Source organism: Triticum urartu, chromosome 5A (assembly GCF_056163025.1).
Source record: "Triticum urartu cultivar PI428250 chromosome 5A, HENAU_Tu73, whole genome shotgun sequence".
Taxonomy (NCBI): domain Eukaryota; kingdom Viridiplantae; phylum Streptophyta; class Magnoliopsida; order Poales; family Poaceae; genus Triticum; species Triticum urartu.
In genome coordinates, this window is record NC_141877.1 from 24,986,832 (window position 1) to 25,012,162 (window position 25,331).

The window sequence follows — 25,331 nt, forward strand, 5'->3', positions numbered from 1 at the left end:
GAGCCAAAGCCGTAGAAAACAAAGCCGTGGCCAAACTCCTTCAAGAGAAGAATAAAATCATGATAATGAACCAAAATGAGATGAACGATGTCACGAAATAATAGCAGTTTTGTTCGGGAGAGTAAGCGGAGGGGGGAAGGAGAATTTCAGTTTGCCGCCCCTCTCCTACCGACGGCGCATGCGTGGCGCGGCGGCTACATCCACGCGTCCTACTGACGGCCGCCTCTCTCCCTCACCGGGAACCCGACTGACAATTTCCCTCCGAGTGGTCACCTCAAGTCCTGAACATGTCGGGGGCTGTGGAGCAGCTTTGTTCTGCAGCGCAAAAGGACTGGCGATGTCAATACATAGAGGACCACCTGCTGGAGTAAGTTCTTCGCCCTCCATCTGCTAAATTCGAGTTTGGAGGATGCTACAAGGTATTGCTATGATATTTTGTGCTGCTTTATCTTCTTTTCTATCCCCTTTTGCTGCCATGTGTCGTTTCAAGTTGAAAACTCTACTACTCCTTTCGTTCATTTTTATAAGTCGTTTCAAACAACTGAAATTGACCTGTTTTACATATTATCTGAAATGTCTACAAGGTCTTATAAAAGTGAGGAAGTAGTAGAGAGTTTCAACAACATTGTACAAAAATGAATTTGGCCGAAGACTGGCCGGTCGGCCGGCGTGCATAATAATTGAGTAGTGACTTTTACAGTACCGTGTGATTGCAGGCAAGCAATTAGACTAGTCCAGCGGCCGGTTTCTGGCGACAAAATTCCATGAACAAGACCTGATTGAATGATTGAACGAGCTCGTGCTTTGACCGTGGACTCCCTGGGGCTTGTAGAATGTGGCCAAAGATCTCTGCTAGTGTGGCTCTGCTACATAGCTAAATACTAGTCACACTCAGATCTAGTACTCCCTCCGTAAATTAATATAAGAGTGTTTAGATTACTAGTTTAGTGATCCAAACACTCTTATATTAGTTTACAAAGGGAGTACTTCATACGATGCTTCCCCAGCTACCCAGCGCTTGTACTTCCAGCATGTTTCACATAACCATTCTCTTGTTCACCACCCTCATCATCATAGCCATCACTTCCTTTTCACAGACGGTGTATGCGCTGGCGCTACAACCCCAAAATGCCTACGGCGGCGGCTGCATACCAGCCGAGAGGGCCGCCTTGCTCTCCTTCCACATGGGCGTCACACGCGATAGCGCTGGTGTCCTCGCCTCGTGGCAAGGACAGGATTGCTGCCGGTGGAGGGGCGTCAGCTGCAGCAACCGAACAGGCCATGTCATCAAGCTTCACCTTCCCAATAAAAGTCCGGACCCTGGCATCATTTATTATCCGTGTGACAAAGGTAATTCATTGGTCGGAGAGATAAGTCCCTCTCTGCTTTCCTTGAAGCATTTAGAACACATGGATCTTAGCATGAACTGTTTGCTAGGGCCAAATAGCCATATTCCTCACTTATTGGGCTCCATGGAGAACTTGAGATATCTAAACCTCTCTGGCATTCCATTTACCGGTAGAGTTCCTTCTCAGCTTGGTAACCTGTCCAAGTTGCAGCATCTTGACCTTGGCGAGGGTTATTCTGGGATGTACTCAACGGACATTACCTGGCTAACAAAGGTACCTTTGCTGCAATACCTTAGCATGAACACAATAAATCTCTCAAGGATAGCTGACTGGCCTCATACGTTGAATATGGTTCCATCACTAAGGGTCATTAACCTTGCTGAATGTTCACTTCATACTGCAAGCCAATCACTTCCCTACCTTAACCTCACGAAACTTGAGAAGCTTGATCTATCTTATAATAATTTGGACCACTCAATTGCATCAAGTTGGTTTTGGAATGTGACGAGCCTCAAATACCTCAGCCTTCGTTGGAATTCCGATGCAAATTGGTTATCTGGCAAACTTCCCGACGCACTAGGAAACATGACATCACTCAGAGTCCTTGATGTGTCAGTTACCAATCTGAATGAGACTGCGAACCTTAAAAGTCTTCTTAAAAATCTTTGTTGTTTGGAAATCCTCGACCTTTCTGGAAATGTCTTGAATGGAGATATAGTGGCCTTGATGGAGGGGCTGCCACGATGCGCATGGAAAAAACTACTAGAGCTAGATTTCAGTGTTAACAAAATCATTGGGACCCTGCCAAATTTTATGAGGGAATTCAGAAGCTTGAGCATGCTTGACCTGTCCGACAACAACCTTGTTGGACCTATACCACCAGTGGTTTGGAATTTGACGCATTTAACCTTACTTAAACTTGGCTGGAATCAGCTCAACGGGAATGTACCAACTGAAATTGGTGCCCTTAGTGCTCTGACTGTTTTAGAGATAAGTGCCAACAACTTGACCGGAGGTATTCGGTCCGAGCTTGGAAAATTGAAGCATTTGGCGACCCTTAGGCTCGGAGGCAACAAAATTACTGGACCTATTCCACTAGAGGTTATGCATTCAACTAGCTTAACCATGCTAGACCTTTCCAGTAATCACCTCAATGGAAGTGTGCCCACTGAATTAGGTTCCCTGAAGAAGTTGGTCCATCTGTACCTAGGCGGCAACGACCTTAGTGGTGTGATCACGGAAGAACACTTTGCAAACTTAACAAGTTTATTGAACATAGACTTGTCTTCCAATAATTTGAAGATTGTAGTAAACTCAGATTGGCGTTCTCCCTTTAGGCTACAGTTCACAGATTTTGCATCTTGCGAAATAGGTCCTCTCTTTCCAGCTTGGCTTCAACAGCTGCGGGGAATCACTCATCTTGACATTTCGGGCACAGCTTTAGAGGATAAGTTTCCTGATTGGTTTTGGTATACATTTTCACAGACAAGATATCTCGACATCTCTAACAACCAGATGAGTGGCAGTTTACCAGCACATCTGGATGACATGGCTTTGGAAGAACTCCACCTAAGTTCAAACCGACTCACCGGGTCAATACCTTCGTTGCTGACAAATATCACAAGGTTAGACATCTCCAACAACAAATTTTCAGGAGTAATACCATCAAATTTTGAAGCCTCCAAGCTTGAAATGTTGCTTATCTATTCAAATCGAATTGGTGGGTACATTCCAGATTCTATTTGCAAATTGCAACAATTATCGTATCTGGACTTGTCGAACAATTTTTTTGAGGGTGAAATTCCTCAATGTTTTGACATCCAACAAATGAAATATCTTTTGCTCAGTAACAACAGTTTATCAGGAAGATTCCCAGCATTTTTGCAGAACAACACATATTTGGAGTTCTTGGATCTTGCATGGAACAAGTTATCTGGAAGATTGCCTACATGGATAGGAGATCTGGGGAAACTGCATTTTGTATTATTGAGCCACAATGCATTTTCGGATAATATTCCGGTGGACATAACAAGGCTTATGGTTCTTCAGTACTTGGATTTGTCAGGCAGCAATTTCTCTGGTTCAATACCTTGGCATCTATCAAACCTAACACTTATGAAAAAGGTACATAAGCAGCAGTTCATGTATATTGATGATGGATATACTGGATCAGAAATGGACGGCATGATCCAGATGAGTGCTGGTCGGTTGAAAGAAATATTCTTAGTAGTTACAAAAGGACAGCAGCTTGTGTATGGTAGAGCATTTGCATATTTTGTGAGTATTGATTTATCAGGTAACTCCTTGACTGGTGAAATCCCTACAGGCATCACTTCCCTTGCTGCACTAATGAATCTGAATTTATCGTAGAACAAATTGAGTGGACAAATTCCAAACATGATTGGGTCCATGCAATCATTGGTATCTCTCGACCTCTCTCGGAACAAGCTCTCTGGTGAAATTCCGTCGAGCTTGTCAAGCCTGGCATCGTTGGCTGCCTTGAACCTGTCCTACAACAATTTATCTGGAAGGATACCCTCTGGCCGCCAACTTGACACCCTCAATCCGTACAACCCGTCTATTATGTACATAGGAAACACTGGACTTTGTGGGCATCCCCTCCAAAATAATTGTCCAGGAAATGATTCTTTCATCGTCTATGGTGATCTTGAAAGCAGTAAGCAACAGTTTGATCCACTGACCTTTCATTTTGGTCTTGTGCTGGGACCTGTGGTGGGGCTCTGGGTGGTATTTTGTGCCTTGTTGTTCAAGAGGACATGGAGAACTGCTTCTTTTCGGCTCTTCGACAAGGTGTATGATCAAGTCTATGTATTTGTGGTTGTGAAGTGGGGAAGCTTCACAAAGAACACAGCCGCAGAATAAGCACTTTTTTCCTCTGAATGGGAGCTCTGGACTATTAATTAACCATGGTGACTTGGTGAGGAAGATGCTCAGCAACATATGTTTATCGTGTGCCTTGTTTATTCCTCTAAATAAAGATGGAGATGTTAGTTCTTCTGATACATTTATGACATCATTATTGTATAATTGCTGTGGTACATGCAAGACTTATGTGTTGTTCAAGTATCCTGATACATGTAAGACTTTACTATTTTTCTGGACTGTAATCATGAACATCGTTTGCTGAATATTTTGAACTCGTTTCTCCGACCGGGATGAGTTAATATTTGTTGTTGTTGTTGCAATGGGTTCTTCATATGGAGTAAATTAACCATGGAAATTCTTGCAAAACATCAGTTTATAATGCACATGTACTCTGCTATGTACTCCCTTTGTCAAGAGTACAATGCACATGATGATGTTTAGAACTGCATTTGGTCCTGACGTGCTGCTTTTTAATCGGTTATGTGGAGCATTTCTTCTTAAGTTTTCTGCTTGTACATGGTATTGGATGAACTTTTCCTCTTACCAATTGCAGAAACCAATTTATGCGTCTATTGGTTTCAGCGATTGGGTTTTCTCTGGCAATCAAGTGCTTGTACAGTTCTTCGGAATTTTTGCTGCACTAAAGCATATGGGTAAACGGAGCATAACTGGTATTCTTAAGTAGTTTAGATCTGTTACGATTGCTTAGTACTAAGTACTTCACAGAGAACTAACATTAATTCCTCACCTGCGGTGGGATGGTAATGTACTGGTTACAAATTCACAATCATGAAACAGTTTGTACGCTCAGAGACAGTCAGGGTAGAGTACATTATGTGTCGATGCTAGTTTGTCGTCTCATTTTTCTCCTCAGGTTACGAGCTTCTCAGCATCAGGACCGTACGTGGTGGTGATGAAGATTCAGATCAAACAATTCATGTTTCAGTTCCTGGGCTTGCAAAGTTCAATCCCACATCTCATGATGAGTACCACCAGGGAATGCATCCCCTTTGGCATCCATGCCGCATGGGTGTGAAATTTGGAAGGTCGTGTTCGTTTTCCTACTGCAGATTTGCAAGTGTTGGTTGCTACTTCAATGCAAGATTTTTGCTTGCTTAGCAGTGCAGTACAGGCTCTGGATTTGAGATAGAAAGGCCGCAAGATTAAACTTTGCATGCTACGCCTCACAGACAGAGCAGTGACAGGGCGGCCTGGGGTTCACCTTGATTTGATTCGTGCCCATGCTGACACAAGGGGCCAAGCCAACAACGACCCAACAATTCAAGCCAAAGGTGCAAATCTCCCATGGGCCACGGCGCAGTAAATCCGAGCAGCATAGAGAGTGAACTGAACTGATACAGAGCAACATTCATCAGTTAGCAACAAACAAGCTCGACAAAGGGTGGATTTTATTGTCTCGTAATGCAGCATTAAGAGGATACAAACACAATGAGTACACATCCTTCGGGCCTGCGGTCATGGGTGCAGGCCATGGTGTTTGCTTCTGGCGGCTGGGGAATCTTGGGAGAGACAGAGATTTGTGAGAGCGAAGGACGTGGGGTTGATTTTGGGCTAGCTAGCACGCCGAGATTGGTGGGCGGGGTCAGCCGGCAAGGGTGTCTATGCGTTTGGCAGAGCTTTCGTCTGCCAGTTGAAATTGTTATAAGAGAGGGCTATTGTTATCTTGACGGTTAGATCTTAAAGAGTAGACTAAATCTCGTGGCTAATTGATTCGGGTTATTGTGTGTACGCGTTAGACGGAGTGCACTTTAAAAAGATAATGTTTGCTTGTTTAATAGTAAGTAGCAAAAGGGCCCATGCGTTGCAACAGGTTGAAAACAGGAAATGCAAACACCTGTACCAGCTAAAGCTACTATAGACATCTATTTTTCCACTTGCCTAATGTAACCTATTTTTCCACTGTAAAATGTAAGCATGCCCCTTTTCGTTGCAATGGGAGGTAAAACAATAGCACAAATTCCTATCACAACACATTAGTTGCCATTAACCATGTTGGTTAGATCGAAGTGGAACACCGATCGTGTTTGATGAGTTCAGGAACGTTGCAGAAAGATCCTCCATCCTCTAGGTAAAAAATAATAGAAAAAAATGAGATCATGAGCATTGTAAAAAGATCATCCATCCTCTAGCCAAAATAATAGGAAAAATGAGGATTTCATGACATACCAGAATCTTACTCCTCGTGGGATGGGGTCGGAGAGGGGAAGCGGATGAAAATTAACATAATTTAGCCCAATGGCAAAATGACACATGAAATGCATATTTTCTGATTAGCAATTCCAGTTCAAGCGTAGGTGAATGAAGTAGTTTTCTGCTTGCAGATATTGCCGTCAATATCCCCACAACTCGCCCTTACGCCGAATTTTAACAAAGGTCCAAGTACGAAGTCTGCCAATGGAGAAAAGGACAGTTTCCACAAACAAAACAATAATACAGCTAAATGAATCAAACAGATACAGTTGTGATATGTATTTGGTGGTCGGTGTGTAGTTTACCACTTTTAAAAATATAATTTTCAAATTTTCAAAATGTGGCCACGGAGGCTCAAGCTATCATCTCAACATTCCCTTGCCAGAAAAATCAATTACTGATAATAGATCTTAGGCATAGAAATCTAAAAAAAAGTAACTATAATAAATAACACAAAACAAACAATGTTTTGCAGTCAGCATGGAAACTGTAATAAGTATTGTCAACCTCACGCTCAATAGAAAGCAGGAGTCAGCATATTTAATCATATGAAGAAAGTAGGTAGCAATTCACCTAGTAATACATTAACAATTCTGAACTTTTGACAAAAACAAATAGTACTGAAGAACTGCCCTAGGTACTTGACAGTGACACACCCTCTCGGATGTGGAGACCATCGAGTTGTACGTGCTGATCCAACTAAAAATGCTTCAGTATGTAACACACAACAATGCAAAGAAGATTGCTAGATGATAATTTTGCGCACAAAGGACACTGACCATTTGCTCTACCACTGGCTGTAAGTTAACCTAATGGTCTGTAGCACACCATAATGCAAAAGAAATTGCTAGATATCTATGCTTTTGACCACCACAACCAGAAGGAAATCTTAATTAATGTATCTTGATATAAGACTGTATATCGGAGGAAGATGATCATGACAACAATCCTAAATAAATCAACAGAGATTACCTAAAGAAGGAGCAGTCCCTGAGCCTCCGGCCGGGCAGGAACACCACCGCGGCCCTAGACCGTCGCTCCCCGCTCCCGCACCACGGCGACTCCACTCCCTCCCCGCGCCATCGCCCCTGCTGCGGGTCTAGCTGCGCTGCTCCTTGGAGATGCCTCCAAGACGGCGGAGTCAAGGCCTTGCGAGCTCGACCGCTGTTCCACCCCCGCCCCCCTCTCCTGCTCGATTCCAGGAGGACTGCGCCCAGATGGTGAGATTGATCTCACTGTTAACGTACATGGAATAGTATCAGTCATATCTCATGTAATTATGATGGAGATATTATGTAGCAATTGTAATCTGCTGTGTATGGTAGTCTACGATCTGATTAGTATCAGATTGATTGTATCCTTGTTGTACAAGGTCTATCAGATTAAATAGAGGTGCAGCCCATGGGGCAATTCACGGCAAACATATTGTTGTCTAACGTGGTAACAGAGCCTCGATCCCATCTCTCCACGACATGGCTGGCACCACCTCCGGCGCACTCGTCACCACCACCGCCGGCTCGCTCGTCTCCGGCCACACCGCTACCATGCCGTCGCTCGCCGGCCTCATCACCGTCCGGCTCACCCGCGCCAACTTCCTGCTATGGAAGGCGCAGGTTGTCCCAAACCTCACCGGCGCCGGTCTGTTCGGCTACCTCGACGGCTCCGTTCCAGCGCCGCCGAAGACGATCACCGAGGGCACCGGCGATGCTGCGCGCTCCGTGCCCAACCCTGAGTACGAGCCATGGAGGAGGACCGACCAGGCCGTGCTCGGCGCGCTCCTGTCCTCCATGACGGAGGAAGTGCTCGCCCAGATGACGCGAGCGACCTCTGCGGCGGCCGTTTGGACTGCCCTCGGCGCTATGTTCGCTGCCCAGAATCGGGCCAGTGTGCGCCAACTCCGTACGCAGCTGTCGCAGACGAAGAAGAAGGACATGTCAGCGGCAGAATTCTTCCACAAGATGACAGGCTATGCCGACGCACTGGCCACCGTCGGTGAGGTACTGTCCGATGACGAGATCATCGGGCACATAATCGGTGGGCTGGGTCAGGAATATGACCCCCTCATGACTGCGCTCTCCATCTTCACAGGAGAAGTAAGACTCTCAGATTTTTATGCCTACCTTCTCAGCTTCGAGGCGCGTCAGGAGCAGCATGCCGCGAACAGCGGCGACTTCTCTTCATCAGCCAACAACGTCGTGCGCCACGGCAATGGCTCCGGTTCCCGCGACGGCAACCGGAACAGCAATGGTGGCCATGGAAACAGGGATGGTGGCAATGGTGGCCGCTATGGTTCCAATGGCAACCGTGGCAACAACGGTGGCCGTCACAATGGCGGCGGCGGCAGGAACCGTCGTCCTCCAAGGTGCCAAATATGCCGCGAGGAGGGGCACTACGCCACCGATTGTCGCGATCGCTACAACGACCGCAGCGGCAACATGGCTACATACGGCCACCGCGACAACAATTGGTACCTCGACACCGGTGCCACTGACCACCTCACCAGCGACCTCGACCGCTTGACGGTGCACGAGCGCTATGGTGGAAAGGATCAAGTTCAAGTTGCAAATGGTGCAGGTTTGGAAATTTCTCATATTGGTCATACCAAACTTGCTGGCTCTAGTGATCCCATCCACCTTAAAAATGTTCTGCACGTCCCTGAAATTCACAAACATCTTCTTTCTGTTTATCGTCTTGTTTCGGATAACCAAGTGTTTGTGGAATTTCACCGTTTTTTCTTTTGTGTGAAGGACAAAATCACGAGGAGGGTCCTTCTTCTCGGTAGAAGTCGCAATGGCCTCTACCCCATCCCATATGGTTGGCCGTCGTCGTCATCATCACGTCGATCTCTCTCCGGAGTCCGTTCTTCATCGAGTCAGTGGCATCATCGTTTGGGTCACCCATCAAATAATGTAGTTGAGTCTGTCGTTCGGTCAAATAAACTCCCTTGTTCGTCGAGTCATGATACTTTCGTTTGTGAAGCATGTCAACGCGCCAAAAGTCATCAATTACCTTACAATAATTCATCCCGTGTTTCTTCGAAACCACTTGAGCTTATTCATACCGATGTGTGGGGTCCTGCCCTCGCCTCCTCTGGAGGTTTTAAGTTTTATGTTAGCTTTGTTGATGACTTTAGCCGTTTTACGTGGATTTATCTTCTTAAACATAAATTGATGTCGAACAAGTTTTCTATAATTTTCAGGCCCATGTCGAACGACTTCTCAATGCAAAAATCCGTGCGGTTCAATCTGATTGGGGGGGGGGGGTGAATACCACCGCTTGCATAAATTTTTTCAGCGTGTCGGTATTTCTCATCGCATATCCTGTCCACATACATCCCAACAAAATGGTATAGCTGAACGGAAGCACCGGCACTTGGTTGAAACCGGGCTTGCCCTCCTCGCTCACTCCAATCTTCCTTTGCGTTATTGGGATGAAGCTTTTCTTACCGCATGTTATTTTATTAACCGCATGCCCAGCCGGACCCTTCAAAATATGCCACCACTCACACGTCTTCTTCACATCACGCCCGATTACTCTTTTCTTCGTGTATTTGGATGTGCATGTTGGCCTAGTCTTCGTAAATACAACTCCCGAAAACTTGAGTTCCGCTCCAAGATGTGCGTTTTTCTCGGATATAGTCCGTTCCATAAAGGTTATAAGTGTCTTGACAAGTCCACTGGTCGCATCTATATCTCCCACGATGTCGTCTTTGATGAAAATGTTTTTCCCTTTGCAACTAGTGCGTGTCCCGACTTGTCTCGCTTAAATCCTCCTGTATCCTTTCCTTCCAATGAGCCAGTAGTTCAGGATGCTAATGTGAGAAACTACAACTTGTCGTTTTTGTTTCCTGACTTGTGTCCTGCAGATACAGAGGAACGACATGTATCTACGAGCGCTGTACAGGGCCATAGCGACGTGCATGCTACAACGCCATGCACCCAGCCATCATGTGCCACACGTCCAGCAGCAGGCCCCGGCTGTGGTGCTTCTCCATCAGGTGGGCCGACTCCGGCCTCTACCACGTCTACGCCATGTACTGACCAGATAGACGAGCCGGCCTCACCATCAGCGCGTAGATCGCCTGCACTTGACGCCTCTGCGTGCGTCGATGCCGGACCAGACGCGCCGGCGTCTTCAGCGGGCGCTCCTCCATCACCACCAGCCTCGCCAACGGCTTCTCCGACGAGTGCCTCTGCATCACCATCGGCCTCGCCGTCGGTCTCTCCGGCGGCCGCTCCTCCATCACCTCCTGCCTTGCAGCCGTCTCGGTCTGCGGCTCCCCCCGTTGAGCGGACACGCACGCGTCTTCAGAACAACATACAACGCCTGAAAATCCCCACTGATGGCACTGTCCGGTACAACCCGTATCGTCGTGGTTTCAGTGCTGTTGTGGCCGCTCCAGCTACGTACCGACAGGCGCTTGTTGATCCTGCATGGAAAGCCGCTATGCAAGAGGAGTTTTCAGCCCTTCAGCACACCGCGACGTGGTCACTTGTTCCACGTCCTTCCGGCACCAACATTGTCAGCTGTAAGTGGATTTTCAAAGTCAAGCAACATTCTGATAGCTCTCTTGACAAGTACAAAGCCCGCCTGGTCGCTCGCGGGTTCACTCAGCAGTATGGTGTTGACTATCTCGACACGTTTAGTCCAGTTGTCAAACCAGCTACTGTTCGCCTTGTGCTCTCACTCGCTGTTTCGCAGGGTTGGTGTGACTTGATGTGAGCAATGCATTCCTCCATGGTCTTCTTGATGAGGAGGTGTATATGCAGCAGCCACCGGGCTTTGAGGATCCTCGCTACCCTCATCATGTGTGCAAGCTTCGGAAGTCAATCTATGGGCTGAAACAGTCTCCCCGAGCTTGGTATTCCCGCCTCAGTGATCGACTACATCAACTTGGTTTTCAGTCCTCTAAGGCTGACACTTCCCTCTTCATTTTTCGGAAAGGGCGTGTGGTCATTTACATGCTTGTTTATGTTGATGATATTGTCATTGCTAGCTCCTGTTCTAAAGCGGTGGATCGACTGCTTCGCACTCTTGCCGGGTCTTTTCCTATCAAGGATCTAGGTCGTCTCGCTTACTTCCTTGGGATTGAAGCCACCTACAATTCAGGAGGAATGGTGCTCTCTCAGCGTAAGTATGCCGATGACCTACTTCACCGTGCACATATGGAGAATTGCAAGGCGGTTTCTACTCCCATGTCCGTCACTGATAAGTTGGCAGCAGCTCTTGGCACTCCTCTCAATGGTGATGACGCCTTCAGCTATCGCAGTATTGTCGGAGGGTTGCAGTATCTCACGCTTACCCGCCCAGATATTTCTTTTGCTGTAAACAAAGTGTGCCAATATCTGTCCAAACCCACTGATGTGCATTGGGAGGCTGTCAAGCGCATACTAAGATATGTTAAAGGTACTGTGGCTACTGGTCTCCAGATTCGTCAATCACACTCCACACTTCTGAGTGTTTTCACTTATGCTGACTGGGCGGGATGTGCCGATGACAGACGCTCCACAGGTGGTTTTGTGGTCTTCCTAGGACCCAATCTGATTTCTTGGAGTGCTAGAAAACAGCCAACAGTGTCACGATCTAGTACCGAGGCGGAGTACAAGGCCCTTGCAAATGGTGCAGCTGAAGTCACATGGGTGCAGTCTGTGCTTAGAGACCTGGGAGTACCTCTGCCGCGACCACCAGTTTTATGGTGTGATAATTTAGGTGCCACATACTTAACTGCAAATCCAGTGTTCCATGCAAGGACGAAGCATATTGAGGTGGATTTCCACTTCGTCAGAGAAAAGGTGGCACAAGGAGCATTAAATGTACGTTTTGTGTCTTCTGGTGATCAAGTAGCAGATGCCTTCACTAAACCTGCTACAAAGATCATGCTGGAGAAATTACGACACAATCTCAACCTTGTGGCCAGTTGAGATTGAGGGGGAATGTTAACGTACATGGAATAGTATCAGTCATATCTCATGTAATTATGATGGAGATATTATGTAGCAATTGTAATCTGCTGTGTATGGTAGTCTACGATCTGATTAGTATCAGATTGATTGTATCCTTGTTGTACAAGGTCTATCAGATTAAATAGAGGTGCAGCCCATGGGGCAATTCACGGCAAACATATTGTTGTCTAACGCTCACCTCTCCCGCACGCGGCACTCATGACGACGGGAATCCCGGGGTGGGTGGATCAGGCGAAGCGGATTCGCGCTGCTACGACGGCGTGGATCTGCCGGATCCAGGAGCTCAAAGCAGCAGATCAGGCGGTGGTGGCGGCGCGAGATCCGGAATCAGAGGCGGCGGCGACAAGGGTTGCGGATGCTTGCCGCCTGAGAGCAGAAGCAGAATAGAGGAATTTGGCACGGCGCATCTACGACGAAGCAACAGCAGCGGAGAGGGCGCGGATGCCCCCCTTCCCGCACTCCACGTCGATAGCATATGTGCAGTGGGCAAGGGCGGAGGCGAAATCCGGCGATCCCCGCAGGGCGATGAGATGGGAAGGCATGCTGGGGGTGGTGCCCTCGGGTGCGCCGCTCCAAGGCATCTCATCCTGGCCGCTGGCGTCGATTCGAGAGTGATTGCTCAGGCTGGATTGATTGCAGGTGGATCAGATTATCGCCTACCGCGCTCGGAGAAGGAGAAGATCTCTTGGTCATCAACGGCGGCGAACTCTGGTAATTACTGCACCTCTGATGATACTCCGAGCTGCTGTACTACTGTTCTTATTCCCAGTCGTCGGCGTTCTACGTCGCCACCGCTGTTTGTTGTTCCTCCTCCGATGAGGATTGGTGTTCGTAGGAATAGGAACAAATCCAGCCTGCCCCAATCTGGTGTTGGTGGCCGTCCGGTGTGTTCTATTTCATTCTCCCCCGATGCCACGAGTGATTCTGACTGCCATGTGACCCATAGACGCCGGATATCCCCATCTCCGCCGCCGTTCGTGGTTCCGCGCGTTGACGGACAAAAAATGGGGATCAACAAGCAGGGCCCGGCTGTCTGCCTTAGAAGATGGACTGGCCGTCCGATTCCTCCTAAAGGGATCGGGACCGTAGTTTCTCCCCCCACTACCTATGGTAAAGAGATTTATAATCCCCCCACCGACAGCTATCCTGCGCCTCGTCCCTCTAGGGTTCATCCTCGTGCGCTTCGCCGCCATGACCACCATAAGCTAGTTTGGGTTAGGCGTGATCTCTTTGTTTCTGGTAATTTTTCGGCTTCAGATTGTTACCCTGTTGGCCCTTCAGACCGCATCGTTGCTCCTAAGCAATTCAGCTTCTCCCGTGATTTTTGGTCAAGGAAGACTGGGAAAATCCCCCTTGCTGCTGTAGTGAAGAAGATGGCTAGATCTGGGCAAATTCCTGGACTTAGGGGAGGCAGATCCGGGGGGGCATGGTGGTGATGCAATTCGACCTCCAGCTGCTGTGAATGCGCCTCCAGCCCGTGCTCCTACTGCCCCTGTCCCTGCTCCTGCCCTCAACCAACAGGGCCCTCCCATGTCTATCTTTGCCAAGCCCCCCATTATTCCTATAGGGACCAATCCTCCCAATTTCATTCATCCTGGCATGAATCAAGTTTATCCTGGATTCCCTGCCAACAACTATCAATACTCTCATATGCCCCCTTGGATGCAACAGCCGCAGTTCCAATTCCCCTATATGCAACAGAATCTCCCAATGCAATTCCCTCATCCTCTACTTTGAGCTCTGCAAGTACGTCTGGAGGAAGTGGGCAAGTGGGTTCTGGAAAGAACAAAAAGAAGAACAGGAGTAGTGCTAAAAAGCAAGCTATGACTGCTGCTGGAGCTGTTGACAGTGCTACTGTTCATACAGCCTCAGACTCTGAAGAATATATGATAGACCCTAAGTATATTGGTACTATCTGCTACAACTGTGGCCTTCCTGGTCACTTTGTGGGCATGTGCTCTGTTCCCAAAATCTGCTTCATCTGTAAAACCCCAGGCCACCATATGGACATCTGCCCAAAGTGGTATGAACCTTATCCTGCAGCCCAATATTGGGGAAGTGCTAATAGTGGCCTTGGTTTCTTTCATATTGAAGCTGGTGACAAGTGTGACAGCAGCTGGCTGAATTTTGGCAATGTTGGGCTGGTTGTTGTGGAAGAAGGCAATATCACTGCTAAAGAACTAGAAAGCTGCTTTATTGGGATGTGGAAAACTAACTGGCCTTGGTAGATCAGACCTTGTGATGAAACTCAATTTCTAGTTAGATTCCCCCCCCCCAACAAAAAGATTTCTGATCTGGTTGCTTTTAAATCTATTAACCTGAAGAAGAAGGGAGTTACTATATCCTTCAAAGACTGGCATGGTGACCTCCCTGCTTTTGATTCTCTCAATGAAGTTTGGGTTAATATCATTGGCATTCCTCCTGTCTAGTGCACCTGGCCAGTCATCTCTCAAATTGCTTCTTCCCTGGGTGTCATTGTCAATATTGACTGGCATGAAATCTTCAGAAGTTTCTATGAAGTTGTGAGGGTTCAAGTTGCTGTTAGAGATCCACAGCTGATTCCTAAGGATAGGTTATATGAGATCCAACAGGAACTGTATCTGCTCAACTTTGAAGTTGATGATAATACTGTTACTGAATCTCCTAACCACAAACCTTCAGATGGTCCTCCTGGTCCTTCTACTGGTACTGAAGATCATGGGAATGCTGACAGGAATGGAGATGGTGATAATGACAGCGATGATGACATACTTGGGGAGGAGATGGAGCAAGATGCTAGCAATCAGATTCCCAAGAATCCTACTCCTGCCCCAAGTGGATCTAAGTCTAGAACTGTCCATCCTATCCCTCATACCCCTATTGAGCAAGCTCATTTAATTTCTTCAAATCACCTGGGAGCCCCTGTGACTAAGAGTTATCTAGATGCTGCTAAGAAAGCCAACTATGAAGGCTGTGGCAACAGTTTGCTGGCTCAGTTTGAAGCAGTGAAGGGTAACTCCAATGACATTGGCCCCAATCCCTTAACTTCAGCCTCAGCTATCACTACCCTCTCTTGTCCTACTCCCAGACCTCAGGCCACTAGGACTGACCAAGGGAGATGGGGCCCTGTTGTTGCCACTAGGATGAGCAACAGGATTATAAGAGATGGCAAGAATGCTATAGCTAAAGCCCAGGAAATTAAGCAAGTTCAGAACCTAGAGGTAACCAAAGGTAAAACTACTACTAGCTCCAATAATTCCTTTGCTTGCCTTGATAATGAGCTTCTTCTGTATAATGCTGATTTATCTGGCTTAAAACTTGGGAATGATCCTATTAGCTGCTTCAATAATATTGAGTATATTAAGCAAAAAGAGCTTGAAAGGTTGTCTAATTTTCAAAAAGACAACCCTGAGTTATTTCCCCCTCCTGACACTGATGTCAATGGAGTTAATTACTGCAATACTAAGAGTGACACTGAGACAAACCCTTCCCCCCGCACTGGAAATAACTCAGAAGTGGAGGAGGGTGAGATTCCTTGGATGGAAGTATCCCATCAAAGGTCCAAAAAGTGTCATGGTAGGAGTAGATTTTCTAAGAATATTTACTAATGATTGGTGCTTTCTGGAACATTAGAGGCCTCAACGGTCCTTCTAAAAACACCAGAGTTCAAGAGCTTGTAAAAGCTTGTTGCCCAGATTTCATTTGTTTGTCTGAAACCAAGAAAGCTGATTTTACCATTCCACAACTAGAAGCTATTGATACTAGAAGTGGATTTGTGTGGAATTGGCTCCCTGCTGTTGGTACTGCAGGAGGTATTTTAATTGGAGTTAAAGATGATAAGTTTGACATCTTAAATTGTGATATTCACACTTTCTGCATCTCCTGTATTTTAAAGTGCAAACACAATGACACTAAATGGAGATTAATCTCTGTATATGGTTCAGCTTATGATGAGTTTAAACTTGATTTCATTAATGAACTTGACAGTGTCCTTGCTGAGTGGTCTGGCCCCACCTTAGTTGGAGGGGATTTTAATTTGGTCAGGAATACCAGTGAGAAGAATACTGGCTCCATTAACCAACACTGGGCTGACCTGTTCAATGATTGGATCAATAAGTTTGGTCTCATTGAAATTAAGAATGCTGGTAGAAGGTATACTTGGGCTAATAACCAAGACAACCTTATCATGGCCACTCTAGATAGGGTTTTTGTTTCTGTTGATTGGGAGGACCTTTTCCCTGGGGCTTCCATTAAAGCTCTCCCCAGATTGGGCAGTGATCACACACCCCTGGTGTTGAACACTTCCAATGGACCTCCTTCTTTCCCTACTAAGTTTTTTAGGTTTGAGAAATGGTGGCTAGAAATTCCTGGCTTTGATGAGGTTATTCACAAAGCCTGGAATACTAAATGCAATTCCACCAAGGCCATTGATATTTGGCAATTTAAGATCAGAACCACCAGGAAAGCTGCTAAAGGATGGTGTGCTAACTATGAAGCAGACCAGAATAGGACTAAGCAAGCTTTGGTGGCTGAGTATAATTTCTTAGATGTTTTAGCTGAGTCTCAACCTTTATCCCCTAACTCTAAAAAAAGAATGAAAACCATTGCAGGTGATTTAAATGATATATGGAGGAAGGAGGAGATCAAGGCTAGACAGAGATCCAGGGAGAAGGAGATACTGGAGGGAGAACTCAACACTGGGTACTTCAGAGCAGTGGCCAATCAAAAAAGGAGGAGGAAACAGATTGCTGTACTAGAAACCCCTTCAGGTCCTGTGCAAGACACTAAAGGTATTTTGCAGATAGCTGTTGATTATTATAAAAAGCTGTTTGGTTTTGTTCCTACTATTGATATTGATCTCAAAGATGATTTTTGGGATCAGGATAGTTTACTTTCCACAGAGCATTTTAAGTTACTGGAAAAGCCTTTCTCTGAGGAGGAAATCAAGGCTGCTGTATTTTGCTCTTATGCTGAAGGAGCTCCAGGCCCTGATGGCTTTCCTTTTCTTTCTTACTAGAAATACTAGGATTTAACCAAGCATGATCTTTTTGCTCTTTTTAGAGATTGGGAGGCTGGTAATCTAGATCTATATACACTCAACTTCTCCCTTTTGACCTTGGTCCCTAAAGAACCTAATGCAGTTAAACTAGATAGGTTTAGGCCCTAGCCATGATCAATTGCAGTTTTAAAATCTTTGCTAAATGTGCTACAAACAGATTTGGCCCTGTTTGTAATGTTCTTATTTCCCTAATCAGACTGCTTTCCTGAAAGGGAGATTTATTCTGGAAAGCATTGTAGCTGCTCATGAGGTGGTCCATGCAGTGGCCTCCAATAAAATGTATGGTTTCTGTTTTAAATTAGATTATGAAAAAGCCTATGATATGATTAGTAGAGAGTTTCTTTTGAAAATGCTGAGGCAGAGAGGCTTTGGTCCTATTTGGATGTATAAGCTTGAATCTTTGCTCTGCAATGGATCTGTGGGTGTCAGACTTAATGACACCAACAGTGACTATTTTATAGCTGGCAAGGGAGCTAGACAAGGTGATCCTGTCTCTCCTTTATTGTTTAACTTAGTGGCTGATGTGTTTACTAGGATTTTGATTAAAGCTGCTAAGGCAAACTTAATTGCTGGTGTTTTCCCTCCTTCTAATCCTGCTGGTGTCATTAGCATGCAGTATGCTAATGACACCTTGCTTTTCTTAGATAATAATCTTGAACATGCCAAAAACCTCAAATGGCTTCTGTCCTGCTTTGAGCAGATCTCTGGCATGAGAATCAATTTTCATAAATGTGACCTGGTCCCTATCAATATAGATAGAGATGAAGCTCTTATTTTTGCTCAAACCTTGGGGTGCAAATTAAGTGCTTTCCCTATTAAGTACTTAGGGGCCCCTTTGCATTTTAGTAAAATTAGGAAGGAAGATCTCCAACCCACTATTGATAAGATTATCAAGAAAGCTGCTGGGTGGAGAGGGAGACTTCTTTCTTTTGGCAAACGACTTATATTAGTCCAAGCCTGCTTAGCTAGTATTCCTTCTTACCTCATGGGTTTCATTAAATTCCCTAAGTGGGCCATTAAACTCATAAATTCCCAACTAGCTCATTGCTTTTGGGATGATTATGAGGGTCACCACAAGTACCATCTGACTGCCTGGAAGTCTATTACCATGAGGAAAGAATTTGGGGGTTTTGGTATTACTGACATTGGGGACATGAATTTGGCTTTATTAGCCTCTTGGGTCAGCAGATATTATAACTCAGAGGGTAAGATCTGGAAAAATATAATTTTCCAAATATAAAACTCAAAGCAATCTATTTGCTTGCCCAAATACTGGAGCATCTCCTTTTTGGAAAGGGGTGCTCTGGGCAGCTCAAGCGGCTAATGTTGGTTTTTCTTGGAAAATTGTTAATGGTAAAAGGATCAGATTCTGGGAGGACCATTGGTTTGGTAATGCCACCTTGGCCACCCAATATTGGGATCTATATGTCCTTGCCAATGAGCATAATGCCACCATTGATAAAATTTGGGACGGCAGTAACCTTAAAATTAGTTTTCGGAGATGTTTCACTCAGGAACTTATGTCTCTATGGTACGAGCTTTTGGAAATTGCCAGTTCTATTCATCTCTCTGTAGAGGATGACTCCCCTGTCTGGAATATGAATTCCAAAGGGGTATACTCTGTTAAATCTTTTTATAAGTTCTTAAATTTCAGAGGTGTGTTGCCCAGTAGTTCTCCTGCCATTTGGAAGATCAAAATTCCTCCTAGGATTCAGATCTTTCTCTGGCTATTGACTAACAACAAGTTGTTGACCAGAGATAATTTGTCTAAAAGGCAGGAGGTAGGCGATTCCACCTGTGTTTTTTGCGTTGAACAGGAAACTTGTTCTCATTTATTTAGTACCTGTGTCGTTGCTACTGAATTCTGGAAAGCCTTATGTATCCTAACTGGGATTGATGAAGACATCAGTATAATGTCCATCTCCTAGTACTGGATCAGAGGAGATACCTTTGCTGTAACTAATATTGTCCATGCAGCTGGACTTTGGGCTATCTGGAAAACTCGCAATGACATGGTTTTCCACAATGTTGTTTGGTCTGGATTACAGGCTATCTGGCGAAAAACTACGTCAAATCTGTCTACATGGGAGTGCCTGTCCTCAGGGTGTGCCAAGGACAGGATGGTGTGGGCTGCGAAAGAACTGGAGATGAAAGCAAGAAGCCCACCTCTGCTAATGTGGCCAGATCCCGGATGAGGCGTGGATATACATTTTGAAGCCATTTCCTCTGGAGGCTGCTACTATCTCTTAGAGGAGTCGCTTGGTGTTTCTCTTATCGCTGGCTAGGCTATGGCTTTTGCCCCAATGCTCTTTATTCGGCATTTGCTGTTTTAGTTCAAGCTTTTAGTCTTGTAGCTTTTCCTGCTTCCTCTGCGGCAGCCTTCCTGCTGTCCGCCGTATGCCTAAAATGTAAGACGATTCTGTAACTGTTGTTTCGTTTCTTCAAGAAATGGAACAGGGGCGCGGCCCTTTTCATCTAAAAAATTACCTAAAGAAGTAATTACTGTTACTTGGAGCACGTATGCGTGAGTAATTCGAACGTAGATTCACCTTGTTTGCATCTGCCATCTGGCCGGGCCATGGAAACTGGTCAGCAGCAACACCAATCCAACTCTGAAGTCTGAATACAGCGTGCAAGTAGTTGAGTTTACACATTCAGACAAACACAAAGGAACCAAAAAAATATACAGGGTCCGATTCAGATTTCGCTGCAGTTTCCCATTCATCCATACCAATCCATGCATCACCAATCCATTCTTGTCCATACGTCATCAATTAATTAGTCCTCAACTCGTCATCCATCAATTACATTGTTCATTGCATAGAAAACAGAAGAGATGACATGGGGACAGAGGAGCTTGCCTGGCGATGGAGTTTGGCTCATGGTGGGCCGTGACCTGGTGGAAGGAGCTGAAGCTGGCTGGCACAAGCTCGAGTGTGAACGTAGACTTGCGAGGCAATTTCAATCTGGGGTTTCGATTTCGATCAAGGGATTCGAAACCTTTTTATAGGGTGCCCCAGAACCAGAGTTTTTCTGTTGTAGGTTGTCAGGTTCCGTTTTGGAGCAGAGTTTCCATAGGAGTCGAAGGAGAGTTTTTTTTCTCTCGTACCCTATCATGATAGGTACCAATTCCATCGAGAGCGGACACCAATTCCATCGAGAGCAGACCGACGAAACGCACGCGGCCAGGACCGGGCAGCTCCGGGAATGGCCGCAACTGATCCACCCCGCTTCATCAACCTGTCGGTCTGGGTGCCCTCCTCCACTCGTGGCCGCCGGCAACGGCGCCTCTTCCCATCCCAGCCTCCAGCTTGTCGATCCCCGCCCTATCCATCCCCGGCTTCGATCTTGACGGCACCTGCCCTCTCCATCCCCGTCTGCGAGCCTGCCGGCGCCACCCTCCAATCCCCTTAATCGAGCCTGCTCGTCTCGAGGTCGCGACCAGTAGGTGGAGGGGAGCTGTGAACGGCGAAGAAAGCCCCGGGTGAGGAGGAGATGGGATTGGGAGGCAGAACGCAGCCGACGGCGCGCGGGGCATGGCAGAGGTGGGTTGGGTGGGGCGGAGCGCGCGAGGCAGAGCGTGGCTGTGTTTTTTCCCCTTCGTACCTGTTCAATTTGGACTGCGGGGTTAATTTCCGGAAAAGGGAAGGGCCCTTTTGCAAAAGTGCCATGATGGGTGTGCGGGCAGAAGCGATAAACGCTTTATTATTAGGTAAAGATAGAGATAGAGATAGAGAATAATAGTAGTAGAGATAATTTGAGGGAGAACTGCCGCGTGAGAGAAATAGGATCTAACCTGCATCATCCCAGCAGGACGACTCGGGCAGCCCCAATCCATCTCACCGGAACACCCTCCGCTCCACCCCGCTCCCTCGCCGCTGCCGGGCGAAGCCCGTGTGGTGATGGCGGCGGCGGGGCCTCGGCTCGCCCTCTTCTCCTATGGTGACTGCTGGACTCCATGGCAATGGATGGTGGGGGTGTGCTGAGTGTTGGCCGGGGAACATCGCGGCTTCTTTGGTCATGGCTCCTCTGTGGCGCGCGTGCACGCGGCGGGCTGCTCGCTTCAGCGACGTGCGGGGACAGTGCGGCGCCTGCTCTTGGTGGTGGGTGGCGACGAGTGGGGTGGTTCGGGGTTGTACCAATGCTCATATCCTGCGCGGATGGCATCGGTGGACGGCCTCGTACGCATGCAGCGTGGCTCCAAGGCGCTGTTTGGCGACTCCATGGAGTTGGTTGGCGACATCCGGAGGCGCTAATCTGGCAGATATGCGCTCCTGATCTAACACCACACGCGCTCTGCGCGGGCGACGTTGGTATGCCTTTCGTGCTCCGGCTCCGGCTATGTTGGTCCCTAGGCAAACGGGCCTGGACAGGGCTCTCTTGGGCGAGGTGGTAGTCGGCAGTGGTGTTTTCCGCCATCGGTGTTGGTCCTAAAGGAGACCACTCCAACCTAGGGCAACGGGAAAGCTACGGATTGCGGTGGCCACCGAAAGGTCTTTGTGAGGGTTTCTCACTTTCTTTCAGCAGATCCGTCGGTTGACTTTGGCTGAGAGATGCAAAGTATAAACGGTGACCTGACGCAAAGGAATGGTTGCGTAGCGGCGACAATGTAGCTGCTGGGATCGCGAAAAAGTGGTGGTGCAACACATAAGTGACTTCGATGGTGGTGCTACTTGAGCACCCTGTCTCAAGTACCGAGGCAAGAGCCTAGGTCTGACCCATGTTGGTTATACCTGGGAATGACGATGTTTTTATGTCGTTACCTTGTTGAAGGCATTGCTCGGATATCCTCGGACGGATTCATGCTGAAAACCTAGATTCTAGCCTTGAGTGGTTGGATCCGGTGACGGCGACGATTGAGCGTCGCTCCCTTCCTGAAGGCATTGATGTTGAAAAACCTCATCGTTCGTGTGGTGCCATGAGATTGTTGGTGCGGATATTGTCATTGTTGTAGTTTGCCGATCGCGTATCTGATCACTTTGGTTTTTTTTGTGCGTATGCATAACAGTTGTGGTCTTATATGACTTTGCTATTTGTCGGCTTCTTTATGTGTGCGTGCGTTGGTATTGGTTGTGTGCATTCTAAGAGCATCTCTAATAGACGATCCAAATGTAAAAATACCTAACTTTTGGACCGTCTGGGCAAAAAACGCTGCTCCAACAGACGGTCCATATGCAAAATAATTTGGACCGCGGCCTCCTCGTGATGTAAAATCCAACACCTCGCAATGCAAATATACATCATGAGATGCATCTGGTCCAAAACCAGCCGCCGCCCACGAACGCCCAACCGCCACTTCATTTCCGTTCCCGCCCGCGCCCGTCCGCCCGCCCGCGACCCGCCGGCCGGAATCCGTCGCCGTGACCGCCCAAAACCTCATCGTCGCCGCCGTCACCACCCCACATCCCCACCGCCGGCCGCTGTCGCCGCCGCCCTCCGCCGCCGTCGCCCCCCTCGCCTCCCCGCCGCCGCCCGAACACCGCCGAATTGGGAGGCAGCCGGCGCGGGGTTCGGCCCCTCCAGCGGTCCGGCTGCCGCGGTAGGCCTCCGCGGGGTCTCGGGCTGCCGCCGACCTGCTCCCGTCGACCGTGAGCCTGTCCACGGACGTTGCACCGGCCGCACGACGACCGCCGCACCAATCCCTCTGCCCGGCTGCCGAACTTGTCTTCGCCGCCCACCGAGCTCCTCTTGGCCGGCCTCCAACCTCTTCTGTTATCACCGCCGCCGTCCGGAGCCGTCCGCAGCCGTAAGCAGCAGCCAATCCAACCGGCGACCATCTTCCTCCACCGTGCGCACAAGGTGTTTGACGGAATTCCTCAAGGTTTTGGACCATCTATTGGAGTTGCTCTTTTGGACTATGAATTTGGACCATCTATTGGAGTTGGCCTTTTTTCAGAGCTCCAAAATGCATTTTTCGGCGGTCCAAATTTTACATCTCCGGTTTTGGACCGTCAAAATTTGGACCATGTATTGGAGATGCTCTAACTATGCAGAAACCGGATGTGTGCAGAAAGCACTCCGCTCCGACTCCGCGTGCTCTCTTGACCCGCCACGCCGCCCTTTCCTATCCAGCTTTGCCACGGTTCCCATCTATTGCCAGGCACGTGAGCTCGTCATCCGTGACGTCGCCAGGCGTCATGCTGCTTGTCACCTCGATGTCCGCCAGGACGGTGTCGGCCTTGCGGTTGGTATCCGCCGCCGGCGGTCCTTAGCCCACACCTTGAACGTGTCCCGTGGCAATGGCGACGCCTCCGCCCTGACACACAGCACGGACGCGGCCGAGCCGGGGCCGAGCGCACCGCCGACCAGGAGGAACACGCGGTTGTCCTCCTCCCTGAACAGCAGCCGCCAGATGGGGCAATGGAGCACGCTCACGTATCTTGACGGAGATCTCCCTCCGCGAGTCGCCCTCCGCCACGGTTACGCCACTTCTCCGGTCGATTGATGCGCGACGATCTCTTCCTTCGCTGGGGCATGTAGGAGCGACTCAGCGGCCTGCCTCGGTTTATTGGCGCTCTGCTGGTTGAACCTCTCCATCGCCGCTTGTGAGCCCTCCGAACCAGCTGCAACCTGCATCCTCCCCTTCACCTCTGTCTTTCTCCGGTGTCTCTGCTGAGCTGTAACTGATTCCAGCATTTAGGAAATGGCTCTGTAATCTTTTTTCTTTTCTTGAAGGAACTCTGTAATCTTCATAGAATGTATACCTTCTTACTTGTATCATGAAGTCTCAACTAAGTACGGGCTGATTTTTTACTGGCGTAGGAGCAAGACCAACTAACTGCCGGTTTTCTGGACATTTTACTAGCCAGTGAAGTCCAACATCTAGATGACATAAAAAAGGTAATAAGTACATCTGATGCTAAATGAAGGGCTTGTTGGGCTAAGTCCCTCCACATGGAGGTGTGTTGGCAGCCCAACATCAGCCCATAAGTCCAACACATGTCAGCCGTTGATCTTCGCTGCATCCAACGGTTGAGAGTGCTTCCAAGGAAAGTGAAGCAAGAAGAAAACCCTAGCCACTCCACCCCTGCTGGTGGTGGCTGCCATTCGTGAGAGTGAGAGAGAGAGCACATAAGAGAAAACACAACCTGAGAGAGAGGAAGAAGAAGAAGCAGAGGTTCTGTCCAGATTTGCTGCATCTGACTAGACAGTGTTCAAGCTTGTGGTTGGAGGCTCAAACGTGCTTGGATCGACCCCAAACTTGGTGAGCTCGTTCCTTACTTTGAGTACTTCGATCTGGTTAGCTGGTTTGAGGATTGGGTTAATGGAGCATCAGATTTGAGACTGGTTTTGTCAACTCTGACTGCTGCAGTTTCAGAACAGAGTAGTTTTGGAAGACGAACAGTTTGGGTAGACAACCGATGTCTGGATTGAGCTGAAATTTGGAGGGGATGTTAAGAACTCGTGTGTCTACTTGTCTGCCAAATTTGGTGCTGTTTGGTTCAGCGGTTTAAGAGCAGTTTGCAAAACAGTGAAGGGTACAGAAGCTGTGTAAACTCTGCTTTGCTGAAATCTTGCCTCTTGTGGCTGTTGTTGTTGTTGCCGGTTGGCAACGTGGAGAGTGTGTTGTAAATCTCTCTAGAGGTTCTAGAGAAGACTTTGTACTCATCATTCTCATAGTGAAGTTGTGTGGACCGGTCGGTCCACAGCTGTGTTTTTTTACTCCTCAAGTTGAGGAGGTTTTTCCACGTTAAATCATGTGTCACTTTTGCATGTTGTTTGTGTTATTCCGCTACTTACTTGTTGGTTGAAGCTGTCCTCAAAGTTCATCACAAGTGGAGGGGGCTGTGTAGTGTGCATATTTGCCGTGTCGGTGAATTTTGTGCAGTGCATTGTTGCTGTCCAACTCCAACAAAGTGGTATCAGAGCCTTGGTTTGCTTGTG

At 47.7% G+C, this 25,331-nt stretch overlaps 1 protein-coding gene and 2 pseudogenes across 1 annotated transcript; all 3 read left to right on the forward strand.

The window, feature by feature from the left end:
• Positions 1-995: 995 nt before the first annotated feature.
• On the forward strand, positions 996-4,232 carry LOC125506658 (receptor-like protein EIX1; annotated as a pseudogene).
• An 8,707-nt stretch (positions 4,233-12,939) lies between these two features.
• Positions 12,940-19,662, forward strand: LOC147967678 (uncharacterized). Its single transcript, XM_087522500.1, has 3 exons — positions 12,940-13,648; positions 16,999-17,178; positions 19,496-19,662. Exons 1-3 carry the CDS (start codon positions 12,940-12,942, stop codon positions 19,660-19,662), a joined length of 1,056 nt encoding a protein of 351 aa, XP_087378626.1.
• LOC147967679 (uncharacterized) lies at positions 14,233-16,666 on the forward strand (annotated as a pseudogene).
• Positions 19,663-25,331: the final 5,669 nt, after the last annotated feature.

What these genes read in the sequence shown, in the direction of transcription:
- LOC147967678 (XM_087522500.1), top strand. Translation starts at nt 12,940, where the DNA reads ATGGGAAGGCATGCTGGGGGTGGTGCCCTCGGGTGCGCCGCTCCAAGG. An exon ending in GCGTGATCTCTTTGTTTCTG is followed by an intron (nt 13,649 to 16,998) that starts GTAATTTTTCGG and finishes AAACCATTGCAG; the next exon opens with GTGATTTAAATGATATATGG. An exon ending in TCCTGTGCAAGACACTAAAG is followed by an intron (nt 17,179 to 19,495) that starts GTATTTTGCAGA and finishes TCTGGATTACAG; the next exon opens with GCTATCTGGCGAAAAACTAC.